The 23,779-nt window shown below is 41.0% G+C and overlaps 1 protein-coding gene across 4 annotated transcripts in view; it reads right to left on the bottom strand.

Moving 5' to 3' along the window:
* The window catches only part of CTNNA2 (catenin alpha 2), a 516,699-nt gene that overhangs the window by 445,328 nt on the left and 47,592 nt on the right, over nt 1–23,779 (bottom strand). For all 4 annotated transcript variants that reach the window (XM_083398285.1, XM_083398284.1, XM_083398286.1 and 1 more), the window contains exon 2: nt 18,763–18,869. In XM_083398285.1, coding sequence (XP_083254411.1) covers nt 18,763–18,864 — 102 coding nt within the window. In that variant the 5' untranslated portion in view covers nt 18,865–18,869. The remainder of the gene's footprint in view (nt 1–18,762; nt 18,870–23,779) is intronic.

The following is a 23,779-nucleotide window of genomic DNA, read 5'->3' as shown; positions in this document are numbered from 1 at the left end:
GTGGCACTTTGACGTGCTTTCGAACTGCTAGGTTGGCAGGAGCAGGGACCAAGCAACAGGAGTTCACCTGGTCGCAGGGATTCGAACCGCCGACCTTCTGATCGGCAAGCCCTAGGCTCTGTGGTTTAACCCACAGCGCCATTTGCTTCCCTAATGCTTTAGGTAGTGTTATATAAATGATGAACACTGCTTTCCACATGCTTCAACATGCTTAAAGAGAAGAAAATAAAGCAGAGAGGCAATGACTAACCAAAAAATACTCATTAAGGACCTCTTAATACATTACAGAGGGACGTGGGTGGCGCTGTGGTGTAAACTGAGCCTTGAGCATGCCGATCAGAAGTTTGGCAGTTTGAATCCCAGTGACGGAGTGAGCTCCCGTTGTTCAGTACCAGCTCCTGCCAACCTAGCAGTTTGAAAGCACACCAAAAACTAAATAAATAGGTACCGCTCTGGCGGGAAGGTAAATGGCGTTTCTGTGCACTCCTCTGGTTTCGCCAGAAGCAGCTTAGTCACGTTGGCCACATGACCCGGAAAAACTGTCTGCGGACAAACATTGGCTCCCTCAGCCAGTAAAGTTAGATGAGCACCGCAATCCCAGAGTCGTCTGAGACTGGACTTAACTATCAGGGGTCCTTTACCTTTATTTAAATACATTACAGATTCCCACATAGGAACACTGCAGAACAGACATTGCTTATGTGGCCCTTTCCATTTACAAGGCAGCACTTTGTTGAATGTAAGGAAACAAAGCTTTTCTCTTCCCATATTCCAGCTATTCAACGGTGGGGGGAGAAAAAGAGTGGGAGAACAAAACTTTTGCTTCTCTATATGGAAGGAAACGGCATGCAATATGCAAAAACTATTCCTAGTAGCAACAATGGGTCTACTGGGCACAAAACATGATGGCACGGGTTGGTGGGCATAGTAATACTACAGTAATAACCCTGTCAGGAACAGGGTTTATTGAGACAGATGGAAACAAGCTGGTAAGCTGGACAGTCCAGCAGGCTGTTGCTATCTCTCTAAGTGTGTTGAGCCACGCCTGGCGATGGTCTAAGAACTCTAGGCCAAAAAAAGAGAATTGTTTTAAGATTTCTGCATGGAATAGGAAATGACTGATGAGATATAGTAACACTCAGAAACCCAAAATGCACAGTCCTATTCCTAGTAGCAGCCTCAGCAATGCTAACGGATGCATTTTATCACCAGTATTTGTGACTAATACAGCCAAAATGTATTTTAAAAAGACAATATTACAGGCTAAAAACAAAATCAGTTTGGAGTGCCAACTTAATATGCTTACTTGTCGATGTCTGCCCACTTACAAACCTGGCCTTGAACTTGAGTTCCCTGAAGTAAAAATATGGAAACTTGCTCAAGTACTACTCCATTGCAGCAATGAGGGACCCTCATAAGCTCTAACCTCTAACGCAGAGTTTCTCAAACTTAGGTGTCCAGCTGTTTTTGAATTACAATTCCCATTATCCCTAGCTAGCAAGACCAGCGGTCAGGGATGTGTAGTCCATTGTGTAGGGAGTTGCCGCATGCCCTAGCTCCCAGTAGCTGAAGCCCAAGGAACTCAAATTATTCTAGGCTGAATCAACAGAAGTATAGTGTCCAGATCAAGGGAAGTAATAGTGCTCTATTCTGCCTTGGTCAGACCCAACCTGGAATAATGTCCACTGGACACCACAATTTAAAAAGGATACTGACAAGCTGGAAAGTGTGTAGAGGGGAGTGACCGAGATGATGCGGGGTCTGGAAATCAAGCCTTATGAGGAATGGTTGAGGCAGTTAGCCCAGACAAGAGGAGACTGAGAGGAGATATGACAGCCATCTTCCAGTATATAAAGGGCTGTCCCATGGAAGATGGAGTAAGCTTGTTTTCTCCTGCTCTGGAGTGTAGGACCCAAACTAACGGCTTCAAGTTACAACAAAGGCCATTCCAACTAAACATCAGAAAGAACTTTCTGATGGTAAGAACTGTTTATCAGCGGAACAGATTCCCTCAGAATGTGGCTGACTGTCCTTCATTTAAGGTCTTTAAGCAGAGATTGGATGGCCATGTGACATGGACGTTTTGGTTGAGATTTCTGCATTGCAGTGGTTTGGACTTGATGATCCTTGGAGTCCCTTCCAATTCTACAATTCTATGACTCAGCCAGCCGATGATACCACAGTATCTTACTTTATAATAATAACATTTTTAATTATTTATATGCTGCCCATTTTCTCATATATATTATGTTTGACAACAGATCAACAATGAATGGTCCCAACCTGGTCTCAACTGTAATTTCTGATTTCAAAACCTTATACTCCAATTCTGAACGCATTTATTTGGAGCCCATAACTTTAAACTGAAATTATTTCCAAACTGATGGGCAATTCAGCCTCAACTTGAATTTTGGATCCCACAATCCTGCGTAATACAATATCCCCCTCAGCCCCAACAGCAGCAGCATTTGTGCGGAGAACCAAAGTAAACAGGTGAAGAGAACACCTGGTCTGCAGCCCACTTTCCTCAACCATAATAGTACTTTCTAAACTGCCAGTTTTGCAGGCATTATAATGTAATTGATTTTTCCGTTATATGGGGGAACTTGCTTCCTCAGGATTTGATTCACACAGCTATTGACATTTTGCAACTCTTTTTGCAAGACAACAACAAAAAAAAAAAACCCACTAAGAAAATGGAATCAATGTTTAGTTTTTGTTTAAAGATTTTTTACTAACATTTCAAACAGTGAGGAAAAAAGGTTCAAAGTGTTTGACATCTCTATCTTGATAGACATCTGCAAATAGAAGCCGAAGAACAAGCTCCTCTACTTAAAGCATCTCCTGGTTAAAATAGGTAATACACAAATCAAACAAAGCTTCACCATTTCAGAACTGTGGTGTAACTTTAAAAAGACAGTGGTGGCAATGCCTTCTGCATGCCAATCAAAATTTTGGAGCAATGAGGCATTTGCTAACTCTTGGAACTCCACTGGGTGTTACATATGTGTGTGTGATTTCATCAAGTCTGGGGAATAGGAGGAGCACCAGCTCCTGAGGGTCTGAGCTGTTTTGAATCCCCTCAGTACCCAATGTTGAAGGGATGGGGTAGTGCAGAGTGGAGTGTGGCACAGCTACAGTAAGCAGCTCCTTCTCTTTCTGTGGAGGGGAAGGAGGGTGGAAACAGCCTCCCGCCAGTGGCAGTGCCAGGAGGCGGTAGGGTTGAGTCGTTGGCCATTGAAGCCATGTGACCACAGCATTTGGCTCCACCCCAGCTCCTCTCAACGTCCTGACATCAAGCATGCAACGTTAGGAAATTATGTGCAACACTGGCGCCCCCCCCCCATTACCCTTGCAAGCTGGCGCCTCTGGGTTGGTGCTTTTGAACTTGTTCATAATTTTTAAGTAAGTCCATAAGTTTTCAAGCAAGTCCATAACTTTTCTGGAGTTAGCAGTAACCAGTGAGGTTCTAAACTTGCTGATAGCACCAAAGCATTCAGGGTGATAAAAACAAAAAGGATTTGTTCTCCAAAAACATCCCTGCATGAATGGGTATTGAAATGGCAAATGTTACTCAGCGTAAGCAAGTGTGAACTGATGCACATTGGGGCAAAAAAAGCCAAACTTCATATATACATTAATGGGATCTGAAGTGACAGTGACTGACCAGGAGAGAAATCTTGAAGTCATGGTTGATAGCTCAATGCACATGAGAATACGAGTAGGCTGCCCATGTTTTCACTGGTACTTCACATGCCTCTAAGAATATCTGTTTCATATAGAAACTGCACCCAAATGCTTCTATGCATACAACTGTTCTTAAATTACTTGTTACAGTTACTAATAGACTGCTATATGTGGTGTAAAGAAGGCAATGTATACAAATATATAATATCTGTTTATTACGAATGTTGTATAATTCAATATTGTTATGTTTGGCATGTATTTTGGCAAAGAGAAAATATTAACACCCAAACATAAACATCACAGATTGACAACACTATTTAAGAAACACCATTCACCATTCCAGCCAGGAAAGAAGAAGGGCTACTTATCAGAAGTGGATTGCGGGGTGGTGTAGAGCTGCTACTCTAGCTTCCTGGCAGGTTCCTCATCATCATGGTAAAAAGTGACAAATGGGGTGCCACAGAGTTCTATCCCGGGCCCATGGTTGTTCAAAATTTGATCAATAGTGATCAATATATCATTCAACTACTGATGGAATGCTCAACACTGAAAATTTCCTTTGAATTCAAAATTGTGTAAGTCATGAAATCTACAAAGTGTACAATTTGTTTCAGGTCTAACTTTTTTAAACATTAAATACATGTCTTAAATGCCTTAACCTTTACTATTTTGCACTTCGCTCGGTATAAACTTTTGTAGCAATGTGTCGTTAATTAAAGCATTTCAAACCATGAATTAAAGCTTAATCACTCTGTTCTGCAATGCACACATATGCTTAATTTGCTGTGAAAACTTCAATAGATGAATATATGTCCTCTAGAAATAGCTCAATATTCAGCAATGGTTCAGAATGCTTGACTGATTATGATTCCACATGAGCGGATTAAAATAGCAATAGAAGGCAAAGTATAGTCAGACTTTTAAATGCAGAAACAGATACAAAAGTCCTTAAAGAAGTCTAGTAAGGAATAAAAAATGCCACAAACATACCACAGCATAACACCTTCCAGTATCCCAATGGCAAACAAATTGCACAGGACACTGACTGTAGAGGAATGAAATCCCTTGTGGTTATAATCAACTCAATCAACATGCTAGAGAAGTGCCTATGAGCAATTCTAAGAGCTACACTGGCTAACTATAACTGAATGAGAACACATGAACATACAGAAATTCAGAGGGAGAGAATAATCCCAGACTCTGTCTACGACCCCATATATATGGCGCTGGCAGAAGCAACTACCAAACATCATGACCCTATGATAATGGCCTCCAGGAAACCCAGGTAACAGAAAATGACCGTAAGAATTTCTGTTTGATATCAGGAGCAGAGAGTGCCTTTGTGCTCCAATCCTGCTTGCAGGTTTCCACAAGCATCTGGTTGGCCACTGTGAAAACAGGATTATTATTTTAGAATTATTAGATGGACCATTGGCCTGATCCAGCAGGCTCTCCTCACATTCTTAAGATCCACTTTAAGTTCTTAAAGTGTGAAGCATTGATTAGATAAAAGGGTGTTCAGTTTATCTTAGAATATTGGGAGAAACTCTGCTCTCAGATGTTGGAGTAGAAAAATAACAGCATTTCCTTCCAAATGGCCACACACAAGCATATTTATACAATTAAGCTGGGAAGCAAGAGCTCATAATTGGCTAATAACCTTCAATAGCAGAGATGACTGGGTAGCTTTTCTAGCTCTAATGCTAAACAATGTATGTCATTAAGCAAATGAACAGAAATAAAACAGAACATTTCAGCAAATAACTAACATGCTAAGGATGTTTTGTAATCTCTTCCTAAGATGCTAGACAGAGAATCTATCTATCTACCTATCTATTATATTTATATCCCATTCACAGTGGCAAACAACAAATTTTAAAACAGTAAAATTATCATAAAAACAATTCCAATACAGGTGCAGACAAGGAAATATCTCAGCTTAAAAGGCTTGTTGAAAAAGGGCCTGAATCAATGGATTCAAGCAATTCTGATTAAACATTAGGAAGAATTTTCAGGTGGTAAGAGCTGTTTGACAGTGGAACAAACTCCCTTGGAAGGTAGTGGATTGTCCTTCATTGGAGGTTTTTAAGCAGAGACTGGATGGTCATCTATCATGTATGATCTAGTTGCAATTCCTGCATTGCAGGAGTTTGGAGTAATGACCTTCAGGGTCCCTTCCAACTCTACAATTCTATTATTCTACATTAGAGATAAATATTGTTTTTAGGAAGAGCTTTCATACCCTTTTCCTATTTTTCTCAGCTAAAACCTTTCTATTAATTATTAATGATCCTCACTTTGTGTTCTGCTCCTGGAAAGCATCGGAGGTGAGCTAGGGGAAATTTGTCATATGGAAAGTCACCCAGCCAAGAAGGCATGATAAAGCTATCCTCAAACACTGTAAGTTGTGTTGGGGCGAGGGGAGTAGGGGGTTGAGAGAAATAAAGCAGACATAGATACAAATAATCTTTTGATGAAATAATTGCATTGAGATGACAAGAGCAAATCATTGTTGCAACTGGTGACTTAAGAGACTTTTTTTTTAAGTTTACACTTCTAGAAACTTACTAAACAGCTATCTGATTTATTTCTTCACATGACCTTATCTTGAAACCACAATCTGTACCAATTTCTCTATGAAAGTTTTTCAAATAAGAGGATTTAAGGATCCAAATTGGTGGGAGGTGCATGCACTTATGTATTAGCATATTTGCTATTAAAATACATGGTTATTTATTGCTTGGTGTAGCTTTCAAACTAATCCATATTCTAAATGATATTCTAGGAGCTCTTTATGTAGTGTGAAATGCATAACTATTTAATGTGTGTTACTTCTGTTTACATTATCAGGTCCTTGTACTACTATCTTATTAGTTTGCCTCTAGGGAGTAATATATTTAGAAGGCTTGGGAGAGCTGTATTATCCCTCTTACAAAAAATAAAATAGAAGACAGTGTCAGAATACAAGGCTTCAATGTTGGAGTCAAACAAAACTACTTATACAGGCTACATCCATAGCAGAAACATACAAAAGACAGATACAGAGGCAAGCCACAACCAGGTTTTAGTATATTGGGCTTTGATGTGTGAAACACAAGTTGCATATTTATTCTAAGCTGGTTGACTTTGGGCATGTCTCAATCTCTCAGACCAACCCAGGGTGATCCAAAACATGGCAAGTGGGTCACATTTGGAAGCCCCAGGGCAGGGAACAGGAAGCAGCTCCTGGGGTAGCAGTGATGGCAGCACTGGGAAGGAGGCGTGAGGACTCTGATGGGGTCCTAGAGCCCTCTCATCTCCTTCCCAAAGCCTTGTTAGTTCTTTCCCAGCTTTGGAAAGGAGGCAGGAGGACTCTAAGACACTGTCAGAGCTCTCACACCTCCTTCCCCAAAGCCAGGGAAGTGCTTGCCAGACTGAGAAAAAATGCCAAGGGAAATTGTTACACCACTGCCAGGAAGGAGGGAGTGGAGGGGTCTAGGTGATAGCCGCCCCAAAGTCCCCAAATCGGCAGAGACATGGCAATGCTGCTGCTGCTCAGTTAGGGGAAATCCTCATTCTCTCCTGTGCATGCAGATCAAGGGCCTGGCTGGGGGCTGGAGAAGGGGAATCGGTGGGATGGGGAGGAGCAGCAGAGTAGTGGATCTAGGAAGTGCAAAAGAAACCTGCTTGGCAGGGAAGAGGAAATTTGGGCTCCTAATTTTAGATTGGTGAGGGGGAGATTTTAAAAATCCCCACCTCATCCAACACACACACACACACACACACACACACACACACCAGTAAGGAACGGAGACCTCTTATCTGCCTCTTCCCCACACCCCCTCCAGGATGGACAGGTAGAGAGATAGTCCGAACTGCATGGGAGGGATGGGGTAGGGTGGGGTGGCAACAGTTTGGGGGGTCACTTTGACTCCTGTTCCGTGTGCTTGGATCTTTTCCAGGTGGGATTTCAGGGGTCAGATTCTCTCTCACTCACACACACAAACACACACGCACACACCAATCCCAGAATCTCCCACATTTCTGTGCTTTGCATCCATCAATCTGTCAGGTACTCACCCTGAGTTTACCTGAGACTGGGAGTAAGTCTCATTGAACACCATGTAAGTATCACAGAATTGTGCAGCAATTGTGCCTATCTGCCAACCTTGGAGGAAAAGTATAAACCAAATATAATCCATCAGCAAATGAAGAAAGAATATACCATATTTTTCGCCCTATAGGACGCACTTTTTCCCCTCCAAAAATGAGGGGAAATGTGTGCGCATCCTATGGGGCGAATGCAGGCTTCAGGAAGCTCTGTGGGTTGCAACTAAGGCTTGCGCAAAGCTGCCTGCACTCCCAGGCTTCGCGCAGCTCTGTGCAACCCTAGGGAGCCCGGCGCGAAGTCGCGCCGGGCTCCCAAAGGTTGTGATGAGCTGCGGGCATTCTGAAGACCAGCGTGGCTCCCTAGGCTTGCGGATAGCAGGCTGTTCTGGGGGCTGGGGTCAGGAGAAGCTCGGGCTTCCCCCGCGCCAGCCCCGTGCCTGGGGGGAAATAATTTTTTTCTTTACTCCCCCCCCCCCAAAAAAAAACTAGGTGCGTCCTATGGGGTGGTGCGCCCTATGGGGCGAAAAATACGGTAATACATAGGCTGGGTTCTCAAGGTGCAGGGGGGACCTGCCTATGAAACTGTAATCAGAGACTGTCTGTATGATTTCTGGTGACTGGGTGTGTGACTGTATTGCTCCAAGAGAAAGAATGCAAATGTCCCCCAAATTTATACATAACCTAAGTGACTTCCCCGTTTAAGAAGTGTGCTCGGTGGTTAATATTTTTGTGAGGCTTCTTTTACCTTCTGCAGGATACCTCCTGTAGGGAGGGTCTCATAAGCATATTATAGACTCAAATAGCCCTTATTTTCCTTTATCTGCCTTCCATCAAACACTATCAGGAGAGGATGCATCAAGCACAATTTGACCAAGCATCATGTATCAGGGATCCCAAGAACACTTCTACAGTAGTACCAAGCTCCGCTACAGTTGGATAAGAGATCCAAGGGTCCCACAGTTTCGACTACACATTTTCAAATTTTGTTATTTCTCAGTATAATCAAGCTCTATCACCCAGTATCAAATTTCAGACTATTAAGGTGAAAACACATCTGAATAACTAAGGAACTGTTGTTCCAGTATGGCACCATCACAGAATGTAAAAATTAACATGCTTAACTGTAACATGAATACAGTGGTACCTCGGGTTAAGTATTTAATTCGTTCTGGAGGTCTGTACTTAACCTGAAACTGTTCTTAACCTGAAGCACCACTTACCTAATGGGGCCTCCTGCTGCTGCCACACCGCCGGAGCACGATTTCTGTTCTCAATCTGAAGCAAAGTTCTTAACCTGAAATACTATTTCTGGGTTAGCGGAGTAAGTAACCTGAAGTGTATGTAACCTGAGGTACCACTGTAGTGGAATATTCTGCAACTGGAATATTATAGAACTAGTTGAGGAAAATGTGTATATATTGTTTCACTTAAAGAAGTGCAGGCAAATATACACAAAAGTTATTGTAAAAGTGATGCTATTCATGACCTGAACACTGAAAGAGGCAAATATGTAGCCAGCTCACTTCTTACCAAACCTATATATTGATTATAGAATTGCCCTGCCAAATATTGTATCTGTCCTACATTCCATTTACTGCTTGTTCCCCTTGGCTCAGAAGCATAATTAAGGTGTCAGGCTCTGAATGATACAAATTAAATTCCCTTTCAGGGTCAAATCCTATTACTCCATGAATCTTGGTGAATCATAGAAGTGAAGATGCAGACTCCTGTGCTAAATTAGGAATGGACAATTTGTTCAGCACCAAAGGCTAAGTAGGAAGTAGATCATGAGCCACACTAAATTTGCATATTTTAATTGCATGTTATTAACATATTATGGACAGCATTTTCATGAACCTGTAAGAAATTAAAATGAGTTGACAGATACCACCAGCTCTGCCACATTCTTATTATGTAACTGATACTTTCAAAGGTTAAGTGTGAGAGAGCCAGTGAGATAGATGATCTTAGAAATCTTGAGTAGGGTGGGGGGGGGGTGAATTTAATATCTACTTGCTTCTTTACATTCCCAAACCATTTAGTAACTTGGAGTTCTTCCTTCCCAATTTCTGCTCATCTGCAAAAGGGCAGCAAAAATTCAAAACAAAACTACTAATGTATATTATGCTAAAAACAATAAGATTTAAAGATTCTAATAGGAATCTATAGGTTAATTTAAAAAATAACTGGGTGACGAAGGAAAAGCCTTAAGTGTTTGCTCAACTTGCTGTGCTCTTGGTATCTTCTCTGCACCAAACCTACTTAAATATACTTCTGATTCCAGTGTTCGTTTTATGGCCTTCCTACTGCTTCAGCCTCTTAATTGCTAAGGCCTGCAGCTAGAGCCCTGCATGTTTCAGCACCAGGGCGCTGTCCAAAGAGCCTGCTTTGGCGCTAAGCTAGCGACTCATACTGTCCAAAGCTTCCAAATCTAGAAGTCATTTCTGATTAGGGTCCAAGGACTACGATACTCTTTCCTTGCCAGCTTAGCTGTCAAAAGGCATTCTGACTAGCAACTTCCAAAATTGCTCTGGTTTTTCTGCCTCTAATTTGATTTGCCCAGCATCACAATTCCTTTTGTTGCACACGTATTTTCAACTTTCACAGAATGTGCCAGTCTTAATTACATGTACATCAGCAACAAATTAGTTATTTATTGCAATATATGCAAGTCATCCTGTTTCAGCTGAAACCCAAACACTGAGCCTTTGGTAGAGGCATGTTTAAATCTGCAAGACTGAACCCAATACACTAAACTATACTACACTGATTTTCAGCTGGGGGCATTTTGGCTTCTTCGATGCCACAACTGTTCACTGTGCTTTGGCACCAGTCCTCATTCCTATGGGGTTTTCAAAACTCTGCACATATGAGCCTTGCTGAGGGGGCAACTGGGAATCTTGTCAATTCTCCCAGGGAGCTGGCAAGAAAAGACTAAGCCAGACTGTTTGGCTCTTTGGTCAGTTGGCCTTCTATGCACAATGAAAACATATGCCAAGAAAGGTAATGAAGATGATGCTTGAGGTTCTCTTTAATGCCTATGCCAAACACAGTTTATGAGGGCTAAATTATGTACTTACTAATACAAACAAAGGTGTTCGAAATGTAATCAGCATAACACTAATTTATGGTTTGAGACAAATTCCAGTAACTTTTGTAGATATATTTGCAAGGCTATTGAGATAATTTTTAACTGACTTCCAATATAATCCTAGTGGAAGTCGGTTTTAGAGGATTAAATTTACAAAATAATTGTACAATTTCACCCGTACTCACAACCACTCGCAAATTGTCCCATCTATAGATTAAACTTTATTTTCCTTAATCTAAAACCAGAATATTTAATCAAAGCACTACACAGTGATGTGGAATACACACACAAACACACACAAACACACACACACACACACACACACACACACACACACACACCTTTTATATATTTTGGCCACAAAGCAGCTCACGAAGTAAAATACAATGCAAAACTGCACAACAAATCAAATTTAAAACAAAGAAGTAAATGAATAAACACAATTTCAAAAGCTAACCAGATTTGAAACCAGTTGCCAGGATCATAATAAAAGACTCAGAGAGCAGACAAAAGGCTCAGTGGAACAGAAACACTTTTAAGGTCTTCCCAAAAGCTTCCAGAGTTTAAACATCACAAGAAAAACACTCTACAATGAGGAAAGGACCACAGAGAGTGCCATACTAACCAGTCAAACTTCAGATGATTGAGAAACTGGGAGCATGTGCTCAGAGAGCATAATGTTTGATTTACTTATGGATAAGTAGGATCCCAGTTTGAATTATACCACCATCATAAATTCAGTAGTTAACCTTAGAAAATACCACTCTTTCTCTCAGACTGTCCCACCATCTGCAATATAGGGGTGATAATACTGACCTGCTTTGCAAATTCATTAAGATTTCAACAAACTAATATATAACAAGCTAATATAAATATTCAACAAGCTTTGCATACTCTATAGAATTCAGCATGAATTTTAAACAATGTCAGATTGTGGCCCCAGTCACTTTAGATTTTTTTAAAAAGGTAAATGATATCATAGATTTCATCCAGAAACTAACTGGGAATTAATGAAGCTCCTTTAAAGCAAGTATAAATACAGGCTCTGTGACCTGCACCAGTAAATAACTGTGCAACCAAATTCTAAAACAGCTTGAAATCTCTGCTCTTCAGTGGTAACACAGCAAAGAACACTACAGTGATCCAATCTGAAATGAACAGAGCACAGAAAACAGTGACTAGTGTCCAGCATTTCCTAGGAGAATTGCAGGAAGTTTTCCAGCCAAAGCTAGGAAAAAGGATTCTCATCCATATATGCCAACTGCGCTTCCAGAAGTACTGCCAACTAGCTGACCTGATTCTTGAGGAAGATAGTGATTCTGTCCAAAAAAAAGGTTCACTTACTCCAATAAACCTGTCACCAACCTCTTGATCTGTGGGCTAAAAAGCACCCTAATCACTGGACAATTTTGGACATTTTTCTACATAACCATTTTCCTGTATGAGTAACCATTGCAACAAGCTGAATCATGACATCTGGGCAGTACAGGTGAGGTATGATTGAGAGGTGGAAGATTATTTCTGTCCTTGACCTTGCTGCCAGCAAGGAAGCAAAATGAGCTGCCAACCGTATTTATTTAGATTGGAAATTTTCATTCCCCACCCTGCCAAGGGCAGAGAAAGACTTTGCATTTCCATCTTCTTAATGAACATTTACCAATCCTATTTTGTTATTCTTTCCTAATGGCTTTCTTAAGATGAATATAAATCTAATTCAAGAGTTGCAGAAAGGCACTGTCAGTGAGCAAACATTCATAACTATTAGACAAAATTAAATAATTGAAGTTCAGAATAACAACCCCTCCATTTCAAGAAGACATTCGAATTCCAATCCACAGCTGCAATCTGCACTGGTCCCATCATACTATATGGAAGAAGGATAATTCAATTCCATAAAATGTATTTTTTGGGGAGCACTTAGTTCCCAGAGGGTGATGCTTGGGGAGTGGTTTTAAATCCTGTGAAGCCTTCAATGTAGAGTTCTCCAGGCCTCTATTTTATACCCTGTGCTATTTAAAATCTACATGAAACCACTGGGTGGGGTCATCCAGAGTTTTGGAGTATACTGTTAGCAATATGCTGATGACACACAACTTTATTTTTCCTTTACATCTGCAAGTGAGGCAATGGATGTGCTGGACCAATGTCTTGCCTCGGTAATGGACTGGATAAGAGCCAACAAACTGAAGCTCAATCCAGGTAAGACTGAGGCACTGCTAGCGGTAAGTTCCTCAGATCGGATGGCTGGGAGGTTGCCTGATCTGTATAGGGTTACACTCCCTTTGAAGGAGCAGGTACATAGCTTGGGGATACTCCTGGATCCGCTGCTGTCACTTGAGGCTCAGGTGGCATTGGTGGCTTGGAGTGCCTTCTATCAGCTTTGGCTGGTGGCCCAGCTTTGCCCTATCTGGACAAGGATAGCCTAACTTTACCAGCATCTTCATAACCGCAACTCCCTCATAGCTGCTGAGGTCCTCTCATAAATTCCGCAAAAACAAATTAGAGATGAGCTTGCAGTCTCTCCAAATCTGGGAGAGTTGTGTACAGCTAATAACCAAATGAAAAACAACAAAGCCAGTGGACCTAATGGGATACCTGCCGAAGTCTTCAAAGTGAGCGGAATTGAACTTACACAACTTCACAAGCTCATCAAAAAAATCTGGGAGATGAGATCCCAGCAGATGTTAAAAGGTAAAGGACCCCTCACAGTTAAGTCCAGTCGCAGACGACTCTGGGGTTGCAGCGCTCATCTCGCTTTACAGGCCAAGGGTGCCGGGATTTGTCCGCAGACAGTTTTTCCGGGTCATGTGGCCAGCATGACTAAGCCGCTTCTGGTGAAACCAGAGCAGCACATGGAAACGCCGTTTACCTTCCTGCCAGAGTGATACTTATTTTTCTACTTGCACTTTTGGCGTGCTTTCGAATTGCTTGGTTGGCAGGAGCTAGGACCAAGCAACAGGAGCTCACTCAGTCGCGGGGATTCAAACCGCCAACCTTCTGATCAGAAAGCCCAAGAGGCTCAGTGGTTTAGACCACAGCACCACCCGCATCCCTAAAGGTAAATTATCAATCTCTTTAAAAAAGGTGATAGAACAAATTGCAAAAACTATCAAGGCATTTCTTTATTAGCTGCAGCCAGCAAAATTCTTGCCAGGATTTTAGCAAACTGTCTCCTAACTATATCCAAGAAATCATATATCGAACAGATGAAAAGCTCTTTAACTTGAGTAGGCTGAAAGCAAGAGTAAGGTGACCATAACCTCCATCATAGAGCTTTAATATGCTGATGACATAGTGTCTGAGCACTCAGAGGATATCCTTCAAACCATCCTAAATATCTTTGCAGAAGCTTACGAAAAGCTCAACATCCAAAAAACCAAAGTGCTGTAGCAACAAGCACAAAACAAACCCTCTGCAGAGCCACAAATCCAATTTAATGGTGTAACACTGGAAAATGTTGATCACTTTTCTTACCTGGGCAGTCATCTTTCCACAAGGGACAACACTGATGCTGAAATCCAGCATCAGCTGAGCTCTGCAAGTGAAGCTTTCTCCCAACTGAAGTACAGAGTGTTTGAGGATCGGGACATTCACAGGGAAACCAAAATGCTTGTTTACAAAGCCACTGTACTACCAACTTTACTTGCGAAATGTGGACCACTTATAAACACCATCTCCAACTCCCCGAAAGATTCCATCAACAGTGTCTCTGAAAAATTTTACATATCACTTGGGAAGACAGGCGAACTAATGTCTGTACTAGAAGAAGCAAAGATCACCAGTGTCAAAGCAATGATTCTTCAACATCAACTTTGTTGGACTGGTCATGTTGTGCGGATGCCTCATTATCATCTTCCAAAGCAAATACTCTATTTCGAACTTAAAAATGGAAAGTGTATTGCTGTTGGTCAACAAAAGAGGTTTAAAGACTCTCAAGGCATATATTAAAAAATGTAGTGTAAACACCGACAACTGGTAAATACTGGCCTGCAAGTGTTCCAGTTGGAGAACAGCCTTTACCAAAGGTGTCATGGACTCTGAAGACACTCAAACTCAGAACGAAAAGGAGAAACGAGCTAAGAGGAAGGCACATTTGGCAAACCCTCACCATGATCAACTCCCACCCAGAAACCTATGTCCCCACTGTGGAAGGGTGTGTGGATCCAAAATTGGCCTCCACAGTCACCCAAAGACACACCGCTAAGACCTTGTTCATGGAAGACAATCTTACTTGGCTATGAGTGATCACCAAAGAAGAAAAGAAGGAGTCTAACTTCTGTTGTTTATGTTCTGGTAACTCTAGGTTGGATTATTGTAATATGTTATACGTAAGGCTGCCTCTGAAGATGGTTTAAAAGCTTCAGCTGGTGCAGAATTCTGCAGCCAGGTTGCTCACTGGGGCAAGACGGTTTGAGCATCTTACATCCATCCTGCCCTGATTGAACTGGCTGCCAATTAGCTTCTGGGCCCAATTCAAAGTGTGGTTTTGACCTACAAAGCCTTAAATAGCTCAGGACCTCAATGGTCACCTCTCTCCACATAAACTAACCCAGACTCGTGCGTTCATCCTCTGAGGACCTTCTTCACGTGCCTCATCCTCATGAGGTCCGGAGGGTGGCAACAGGAGAGTGGGTCTTTTCTGCAGTGGCTCCCCATTTGTGGAATGCTCTCCCCAGGGAAGTTTGTCTGGCACCTTCATTATATACCTTTAGGTGCCAGGAGAAAACATTCCTCTTCAGGCAGGCTTTGGTTGATTAATAGTCCACAGACTTTAAAATATGTTTGTGGGGGATATTGGTTTGTTGTTTGTGTTCTAACAATTTATTTGTGCTTTTACTTTGTATTTTATTTTATGAACTGCCCTAACATCTTGTGATGAAGGGCAGTATATAAATCAAATCAAATAAATAGAGAGAGTTATTTCGTACTGGAAAGTAGTTTTCTAGCCTTTTTATGCATCTTACTTTTTTTATTTGTACAGTGGTACCTTGGTTTATGAACTTCATCCGTTCCAGAAGTCTGTTTTTAAACCAAAGCGTTCTTAAACCAAGGCATGCTTTCCCATAGCGGGGGACTCAATTTACCAATGAAACACACTCAACAGGAAGGGGAACATGTTCTGCTTCCAAGGCAAAGTTCACAAACCAAAACACCTACTTCTGGGTTTGCAGCATTCTTAATCCAAGTTGTTCATAAACTAAGCTGTTCTTAAACCAAGGTACCACTGTACTGTGCAAGATTTCAGGAAAACTGGTTACAATTTCTCATCTTTATCTGGTGAACAGCATATATTTTAATGTTCATTGATATTGCTCCTATTACTATCATTATTTTTCTTAATAATTCCCTGCTTCATGATTATTTGCAGAAATGTTTCCTTGTAATTATATCTGAATATCCTACAAAATTGCATTTGACCTTCTTTCTCACCCTTTCATATTCTGGGCATGCCTTAGTCTCTTCTGCAGCAAATACTCTGTGCTTCTATAATTTGGATTATGATTATATTTCCATATCTATCTTGTACAAATGACAAAATGGTCTACAAAACACAAATGCATGAGAGATAAAAAATAAGTATCTCTTCACATAGGAGCAATAGGTACTAGAGCACTCATTTATTTCGAAATTACATAATAGGCAGTACTAGTGCTTCTGCAACTACTAATCAAAGTGTTTAGAGCATGACTGTGAAGAAGGGGAGTGGGGACATCTTAACTTTGGTATAAGCAACTGTGAAACAAATTGGCAGCAGGCATTTATTCTAATGATATCAAAAAGGGGAAGTGTTTTCCTTAATATTTTGCTGCAATAGTGTTAGTATAGGGTTACCAGATGTCCCTGTTTCTCAGGGACAGTCCCCGGATTTGCAAATCTGTCCCCAGACAAATTCAGTCCCTGGAATGTCCCCGGATTTCATTAATTGTCCCCGGGAAATGTGACACCCTGCTCTCCTGGAGTAATAGGCAGCTGGAGGGGTGGGAAGATAGTTTTTGCGCAGGCAGAGGTGGGTGGAGAATCGAAGAGTGCAAAAGAAGGGCTTTGCACCTTGCCCAGCAGAGAAACCACGTGCCATGCGCCCCTCCTGGGCAACGGCGCACCACCCACCTGTGACTCCTGAGCCTCCCCCAATCTCCTGCCCCCTTCCCCCTTCGTTTTGAGAGATTGCAGGTGGACGGCCGTTGCCCAGGAGGGGTGCAAGGTACACGGTTTCTCTGCTGGGCAATGTGCAAAGCTCTTCTTTCGAACACTGTGAAACTCTCAAAACAAAGGGGGAAGGGGGCAGGAGATTGGGGGAGGCTCGGGAGTCATGGGTGGGTGGTGCGCAGTTGCCCAGGAGGGGCACAAGTGGCATGGTTTCTCTGCTGGGCAAGGTGCGGAGGGGTGAGATGACTTTGATCCCCTTGGCCAGCTGGAGCGGTGGCAGAGCTGAGCAGCTGAGAGAGCGTGAACGAGACCATGTCCCTGACGGCCGGTAACTGCAGAAATCAAATTGGAGCAGGGAAGCCTTAAGTTATTTTAAGTTGAGGCTGCTTGAGTTGAGGTACCTCCATTGCAGGGGGTTGGCCTAGATGCCCCTCAGAGGTCCTTTCCAAATCTGTGATTCCATGAACATCCAACAGTCGTATTCTCAAACTCTGCTTCCAACTCCACCCCCCAGGTTTCTCTCTTCTCCGGACTTCTCAAGACAGCAAAACAGCTGAAGTATAGATGTAATTAGGGATAATAAAGCATGTAACTTTTTTTAAAAAAGTGTCCCCAGCTTCATTGAAAAAAATCTGGTAGCCATATGTTAGTAAGCCACAAAAAACCTAGGAAAATTAATAGCAATATTATTATTTATATAGAACTACAATATACATGGGACTTCACATGCGAACAATGCACAAAACATAGGCTTGAACCTCAAAGAGCTTGCAGCTTAAGTTTTCACAGATGTGGAGGCAAGGGGACAAAGTCCTCAAGAGGCAGCAGTCTCTCAAGGGCCATCCAAACTGTATCCTTTCACAGGGATGGCCCTGGTTGCCAGGTGGGTACTTGTAATGTGGAATGGTAGCTTCCAGTGAACATACAGATCTGGGACTGCTCTGCTTCTGACAGCAAGCTAGTTCCTAAGTACTGGCAAAGTTAAACCACAAGTTAGGCTACTATATAATACTCATTTATAATTCATTCTATTTTTTTATTTAAAAAAATATATATCGCTAGTCATAAAAAATATCAGAGTAGATTGCAATAGTTATACATAAAAGCATTCGATAAAAAAATCGTTTAACTATTATAGAAAAATGTATTTTTAATTGCCTGAATAAGCCTGTCAGAATATAAAGGTTTTCAGCAGACGTCTGTTAAAAGTGTGGCCATTGACAGATGCAATCTCCCACCATTTTGTAACTTGAATGAACATGGAAAAGCCTTATCACAACATGTTTAAACAAAAGGTTTTTGTCAATTGAACACTTCTGATAACTATGGCAGCAAGCAAACAACTATGGATGATATTGAACTATTTAGACATGCAACCATCATTAACATTCATATCATGTACTGAAGGTTTTCTTCATCTTCTTAATGCTAAATTACTATCCACATTTTAGTATATGATATGATTAGTTGTGACAAAGAAAACCTGACAAATGAAGGCCACCCATCATAATTCAGAACATTATTCTATCTGACTTGAAATTTTGCTCACCCTCTCCCTCAGAATCAAAATGTTGGTGAAGCCTGAAAAATGTGCAATACTGTACAACTATTTCAGCTAAAGATATTTAACCTACCTTGTCTTTCTGTCTTGCATTCATGAGTTAACAATGCTGCCACCATACTATAAATACTGAAAATTATGTAAAGTATGACTAAACAAACAGAATAGCAGCTAATGCTGTGCTTACCTGTGTAACTAGTGGCTCCAACAGTCTCTCCACAGTAAGGGTCCTGATTTCCAAACTTTTGGGATCCCATTTTAATATGATAGGTGAAGTTGCAGAAGTCATGCTCCCTAGAGCAAGAAAACAATAAATCAGTCAATTATGATTCTAAACCTGTGTATATAGTTGCATATCACTAAGAACTTAAATCAAGACTCAAGCTAGAAAGGGGTTACATTTACTAATTATGTATAGGAACAACAACAACAACCGAGATGGTTTACATTCCCCATAAGAGTTATTTCTGATTTGAATCAGTAAGACAACATTTCTACAAATGTGTTGTTGGGGTCTTTTTAGCCAGATTCTTTTTTAAAAATAAAATAAAAATCCCGTAAGACACTGAGAAGATGGTGTCTCCTAGTTTCCTAAAAGTCTGATGACAATGATAGCAACTTAAATTATTGTTGACTTAGGGCTGGTTCCAGTGAATACGAACTCATTTTCCATTCCATAGCTATAATTAACAAACTTTTTGTGAAAAAAATACATCAAAAATTTACATTTAAGGAAGCATTTTTGAAGTTGATGTGTAGCATAGTAAATATGTGTTGAATAAAAAAATAGTAATTTCAACTGCTCTTTCAGTTTACAATATATTCTACTTTCTTTCTTTGGGTCATCTTTGCAGCCATTTTGATTACTGTACTCTGTTGGAGTCTTGAGTGGCTGTATCCAAATCTAGCCTAGAGGCCAGAGGGTGTCCAAATAGAAGCAGAAATCTGGTGCTAAGTGAACTATGCATCCAGCTGAAGGTCAAGTCCCTATACAAAGTTTGACCAGTCCAGAAGCATCATGCTATTGCATATGCCTGTTTCTATCTGTGTATGAAGAAGATTCAGCATAGAAGATCTATGGCAACTACATCAGGCTAGGTCTCCTATCTAGGCCACAAAGTTCATAGTTTAATATCCAGAGTCCCTTGGCAAGCCTTTTTATGTACGCCACTTTTTCCATTTGTATCAGTGAAGATGATAGACCTAGTCAGAAGTATGTAGCTTAGTTTTACCATTAAATTCTTGACTTAAGTACAATTTGACCCATCTAGACCACACTGGTTCAGATAAACCCATCCAAAGAAAAGGTCTTGTTCAGATGTTTAACAATAATCCATGATTTGTTATTATGAAAATAAGTCTGCACAAGTGCTGTGGTTTGATACTTAGGTTTTCTAACTATCCGCTTTTAAAAGCAAGCACAGTTCCCTGAATTAAGACATAATGGGAAACTGCAGTTGGTTCAAAAATAGATCATAGAATTTCAGGGTTGGAAGGGACCACAAGGGTCATCTAGTCCAACTCCTTGCAACACAGGAATCTTTTGCCCAATGTTGGGGGTGAAACCCATAAGCCTGCGATTAAGGGTCTCGTGCTCTACCAACAGAGCTGTAGGCTGGGTGCTTTTGCCCTTCTACTCATATACACAGAAGGGGAGGGGAGGAGAGCAAGACGAAGGCTTATGCAGCTTCATTTTTGTAACAACAGTCATGGTTTCTTATGTCTGAACAGACATATCCTGTAAACCGCTTTGTGATCCTCAGATGAAGGTTGGTATATAAATTTAATAAATAATAATAATAAAGTTAGAGGGACCCCTGACTGTTAGGTCCAGTCGTGGATGACTCTGGGGTTGCGGCGCTCATCTCGCTCTACAGGCCGAGGGAGCCGGAGTTTGTCCGCAGACAGCTTCCGGGTCATGTGGCCAGTATGACTAAGCTGCTTCTGGCGAACCAGAGCAGCGCACGGAAACGCCATTTACCTTCCCACCTATTTATCTACTTGCACTGTGTGTTTTCGAATTGATAGGTTGGTAGGAGCAGGGACCAAGCAACGGGAGCTCACCCCGTTGCGGGGATTCAAACTGCCGACCTTCCAATCAGCAAGCCCTAGGCTCTGTGGTTTAACCCACAGCGCCACTCGCATCCCATAAATAATAATAATAGATAGGACCAAAAAAATTCTGCCAGTTCTCTGCAGTCTTTTACCTAGCACAAAATCCTTTCTAAGTACTATAAAATGCTACATAGCTACCTCATATAAAGGATTATAAATATTAGAAAACAACTTTGCATACCCCAGGGGTGTGCTGTCTAACCTAAAGACAAACAACTAAAGAGGTTAATCAATTTGTATTCAACCAAATAATGAATCCTATTATGGATATCACAGTGATGTATGGAAACAGATACAATTAGAACTCAGTTACAAATAGGAAGGAGATGGGGGGGGCAGAGAGAATGATGGGGAAAGAAGGAAACAAAGATATATGGGGGGGATTGTGGGATTGTTGAAGAGACAAGCAGAGGTAACAGAAATGAAGGTAGAAATTTAGAGAAAAGAAAGGCAGCAAGCTTCAAGAAACATATCAAGAAAACACACATTGCTTGTAAGCACCTCTCATTATTCACTGACAAGCAGTGCAACCCCCCCAGGAGATGACAGAGGGGGCCCAAGCTGTCTTTTAGCCACAGAAAAAAATTGGTGCAACTCTGGCAGATATTTCCAATGGATGTATTGCACCACTAAACTTCATGGTTTTGACATACTTTTTTACATACTTTTAAGTTTTATAACCTTTCAAATGATTTCTATAGAGTGGTACCTCGGGTTAAGAACTTAATTCGTTCTGGAGGTCTGTTCTTAACCTGAAACTGTTCTTAACCTGAGGTACCACTTTAGCTAATGGGGCCTCCCGCTGCCGCCGCACCGCCGCCGCGTGATTTCTGTTCTCATCCTGAAGCAAAGTTCTTAACCCGAGGTACTATTTCTGGGTTAGCGGAATCTGTAACCTGAAGCATCTGTAACCTGAAGCGTCTGTACCCCGAGGTACCACTGTAATGTTAATAGAAGAACAGAAATAACACTGACCTGAAGACTTACTTTGGTGCAGGCACATGCCAAGAAACAAGTGACTGCCACACTTTAGCTTTAAATAATAAACACACATGACACACATACACGGGGGCGGGGGTGGGATCACTGGCAACCAAGGACCAGTTTTGGTCAACCTGAAAACAGACGGACTTAACAATAGTGTTTTTCAGATGTTACCATAAAGGTTATGTAGAAAATAGATAATTTGAGATTGCACAAGAGATAAAACCTAGCAACATAATCACAGTTTAGGAATAAAATAAAAAAGGGCAAAGCTGCAGTACACTAGCCCTGGGCAGGAATGACGTCTACAAATGGCATATGTGTCACACATAACTCACACTGACTTTGCTAGCATTTTACTTCTACAGCTCGGACTACAAACTATTCTTAAATATAAAAATTATTAAATCAATGCCTGTGCAGTCATAGTTAAGATTTGTAGTTGTCTTTTTTCCACTACCCGGAACAAAGGGGGGGGGGGGACTCTAAACTGCAGATTAAGCATATGGACTTGAAACATTTGCCCTGAAAAAAAAGGAAATCCAGGATTTCTTGTCTTCCATCAAGAATGATTCGTACAACATGGTGGAGGAAGCAATTACCAGTCTTGCTTGGGCTAGGCAGCCCAAAACACACTGAAAACTGCTTACATATGTATGCATGCATGTCATATGTTTTCAGTAGAAAAAACTAGTGAGAGACTGCAACAATCATGTTAGCTAGCTGCATCAGGTGTCCTAAAATATATAACAAAGGCCTTTGCCTGTAGAGAAAACAAACAAAACACACACACACACACACACTAATATTGGACTGTATAATCAATGTATTAAGCTATGTAAAATAGATAGATAGATAAATAAATAAATAAATAAACAGGGGGAGACTTAATATTGGGAAATCTGGCAAGAGATGGAAAAGGAACTTGAGTACTGTAATTGTGCATTTACTTACCACAAAGGGGGGGGGGGATATTATATCCCTGATTTTCTAATAGCTTATTCTTCATTCAGTCATTTTCATAATACTGTTCAACCAACTGAACTACTTCACAATCCAGAGGACAACACTTTTGAATAAATGCCTAAAGCTTTCTCCCTAGTGGTGTCAGAAAAGTACTCAAACGCTTTTGAAGAAATCGCCTGTGAAGTTCTTCATGCAATCCATTTGATATAGAAGGGGTCTATTACACTTCTCCAAATGCGCTCTCCATAATCCCTGAGAGTAAAAGGAATGCATATCACAACCAGCAATATTGGCTCTGCAGTTCAAGCATAGCTAGCAGAATGGATTCCAATAGAAGATTGAATTTCCTCCAGTAATTACAGTATCAGGCCCCATTAACTTGAATTTGGCCACTGCCTCTCATTCAGAAAGGCATCTAATCTTCATTCAAATGCAGAAAATGGTGTAGATCCACCTCACCTTCCTCTGCTGGACTCTATCCCAGTGCTAATATAGTCACTGTCACTGTAAAGAATTTATAATATCAATACAATATTTAACTGAGCAGCTCCAGGATGAAGTAATAAATTTTTAGTTTTGTGAATTAACAGAATAATATATGTGACGAACACAGGGAAAAGAAAATCATGAAGAGATTCATTACTTTTACAGCAATTGCCCTCGTCCCACAAATGATCTTGAACCCTCAGTATTTCCAGGTACAGACAATTATGATGACATACATGACCTAATGAGCAAACCATGTTGGTTAAATAAATAAAATGCTTTGAAGCATCTGAAGAAGTATCTGGTATCTGAAGAAGTGTGCATGCACACGAAAGTTTATACCCAGAACAAACTTAGTTGGTCTCTAAGGTGCTACTTGACATTATTATTATTATTATTATTATTATTATTATTATTATTATTATTATTTTCGACAGCGGTAGACCAACACGGCTACCTACCTGAAGATGGGAAATACTGTTATCGAAGGGAAGAGCTAATGGCAAGTATGAGCCCTAGAGGAAAAGGGAGCAATGCCTCATCTGATTCTCTCAGAGGACTTTGGAGTTCAAAACATGAAATCAAGAATGCATGGGGTGTGTTACCCACCTCTGTTAGATCATGTGAAACAATTCTGGACAGTCATTACTACT

The sequence above is a fragment of the Podarcis tiliguerta genome (assembly GCF_965153285.1).
Source record: "Podarcis tiliguerta genome assembly, chromosome: 9".
Classification (NCBI taxonomy): Eukaryota; Metazoa; Chordata; class Lepidosauria; order Squamata; family Lacertidae; genus Podarcis; species Podarcis tiliguerta.
This window is presented reverse-complemented; position numbering and strand designations above follow the sequence as displayed.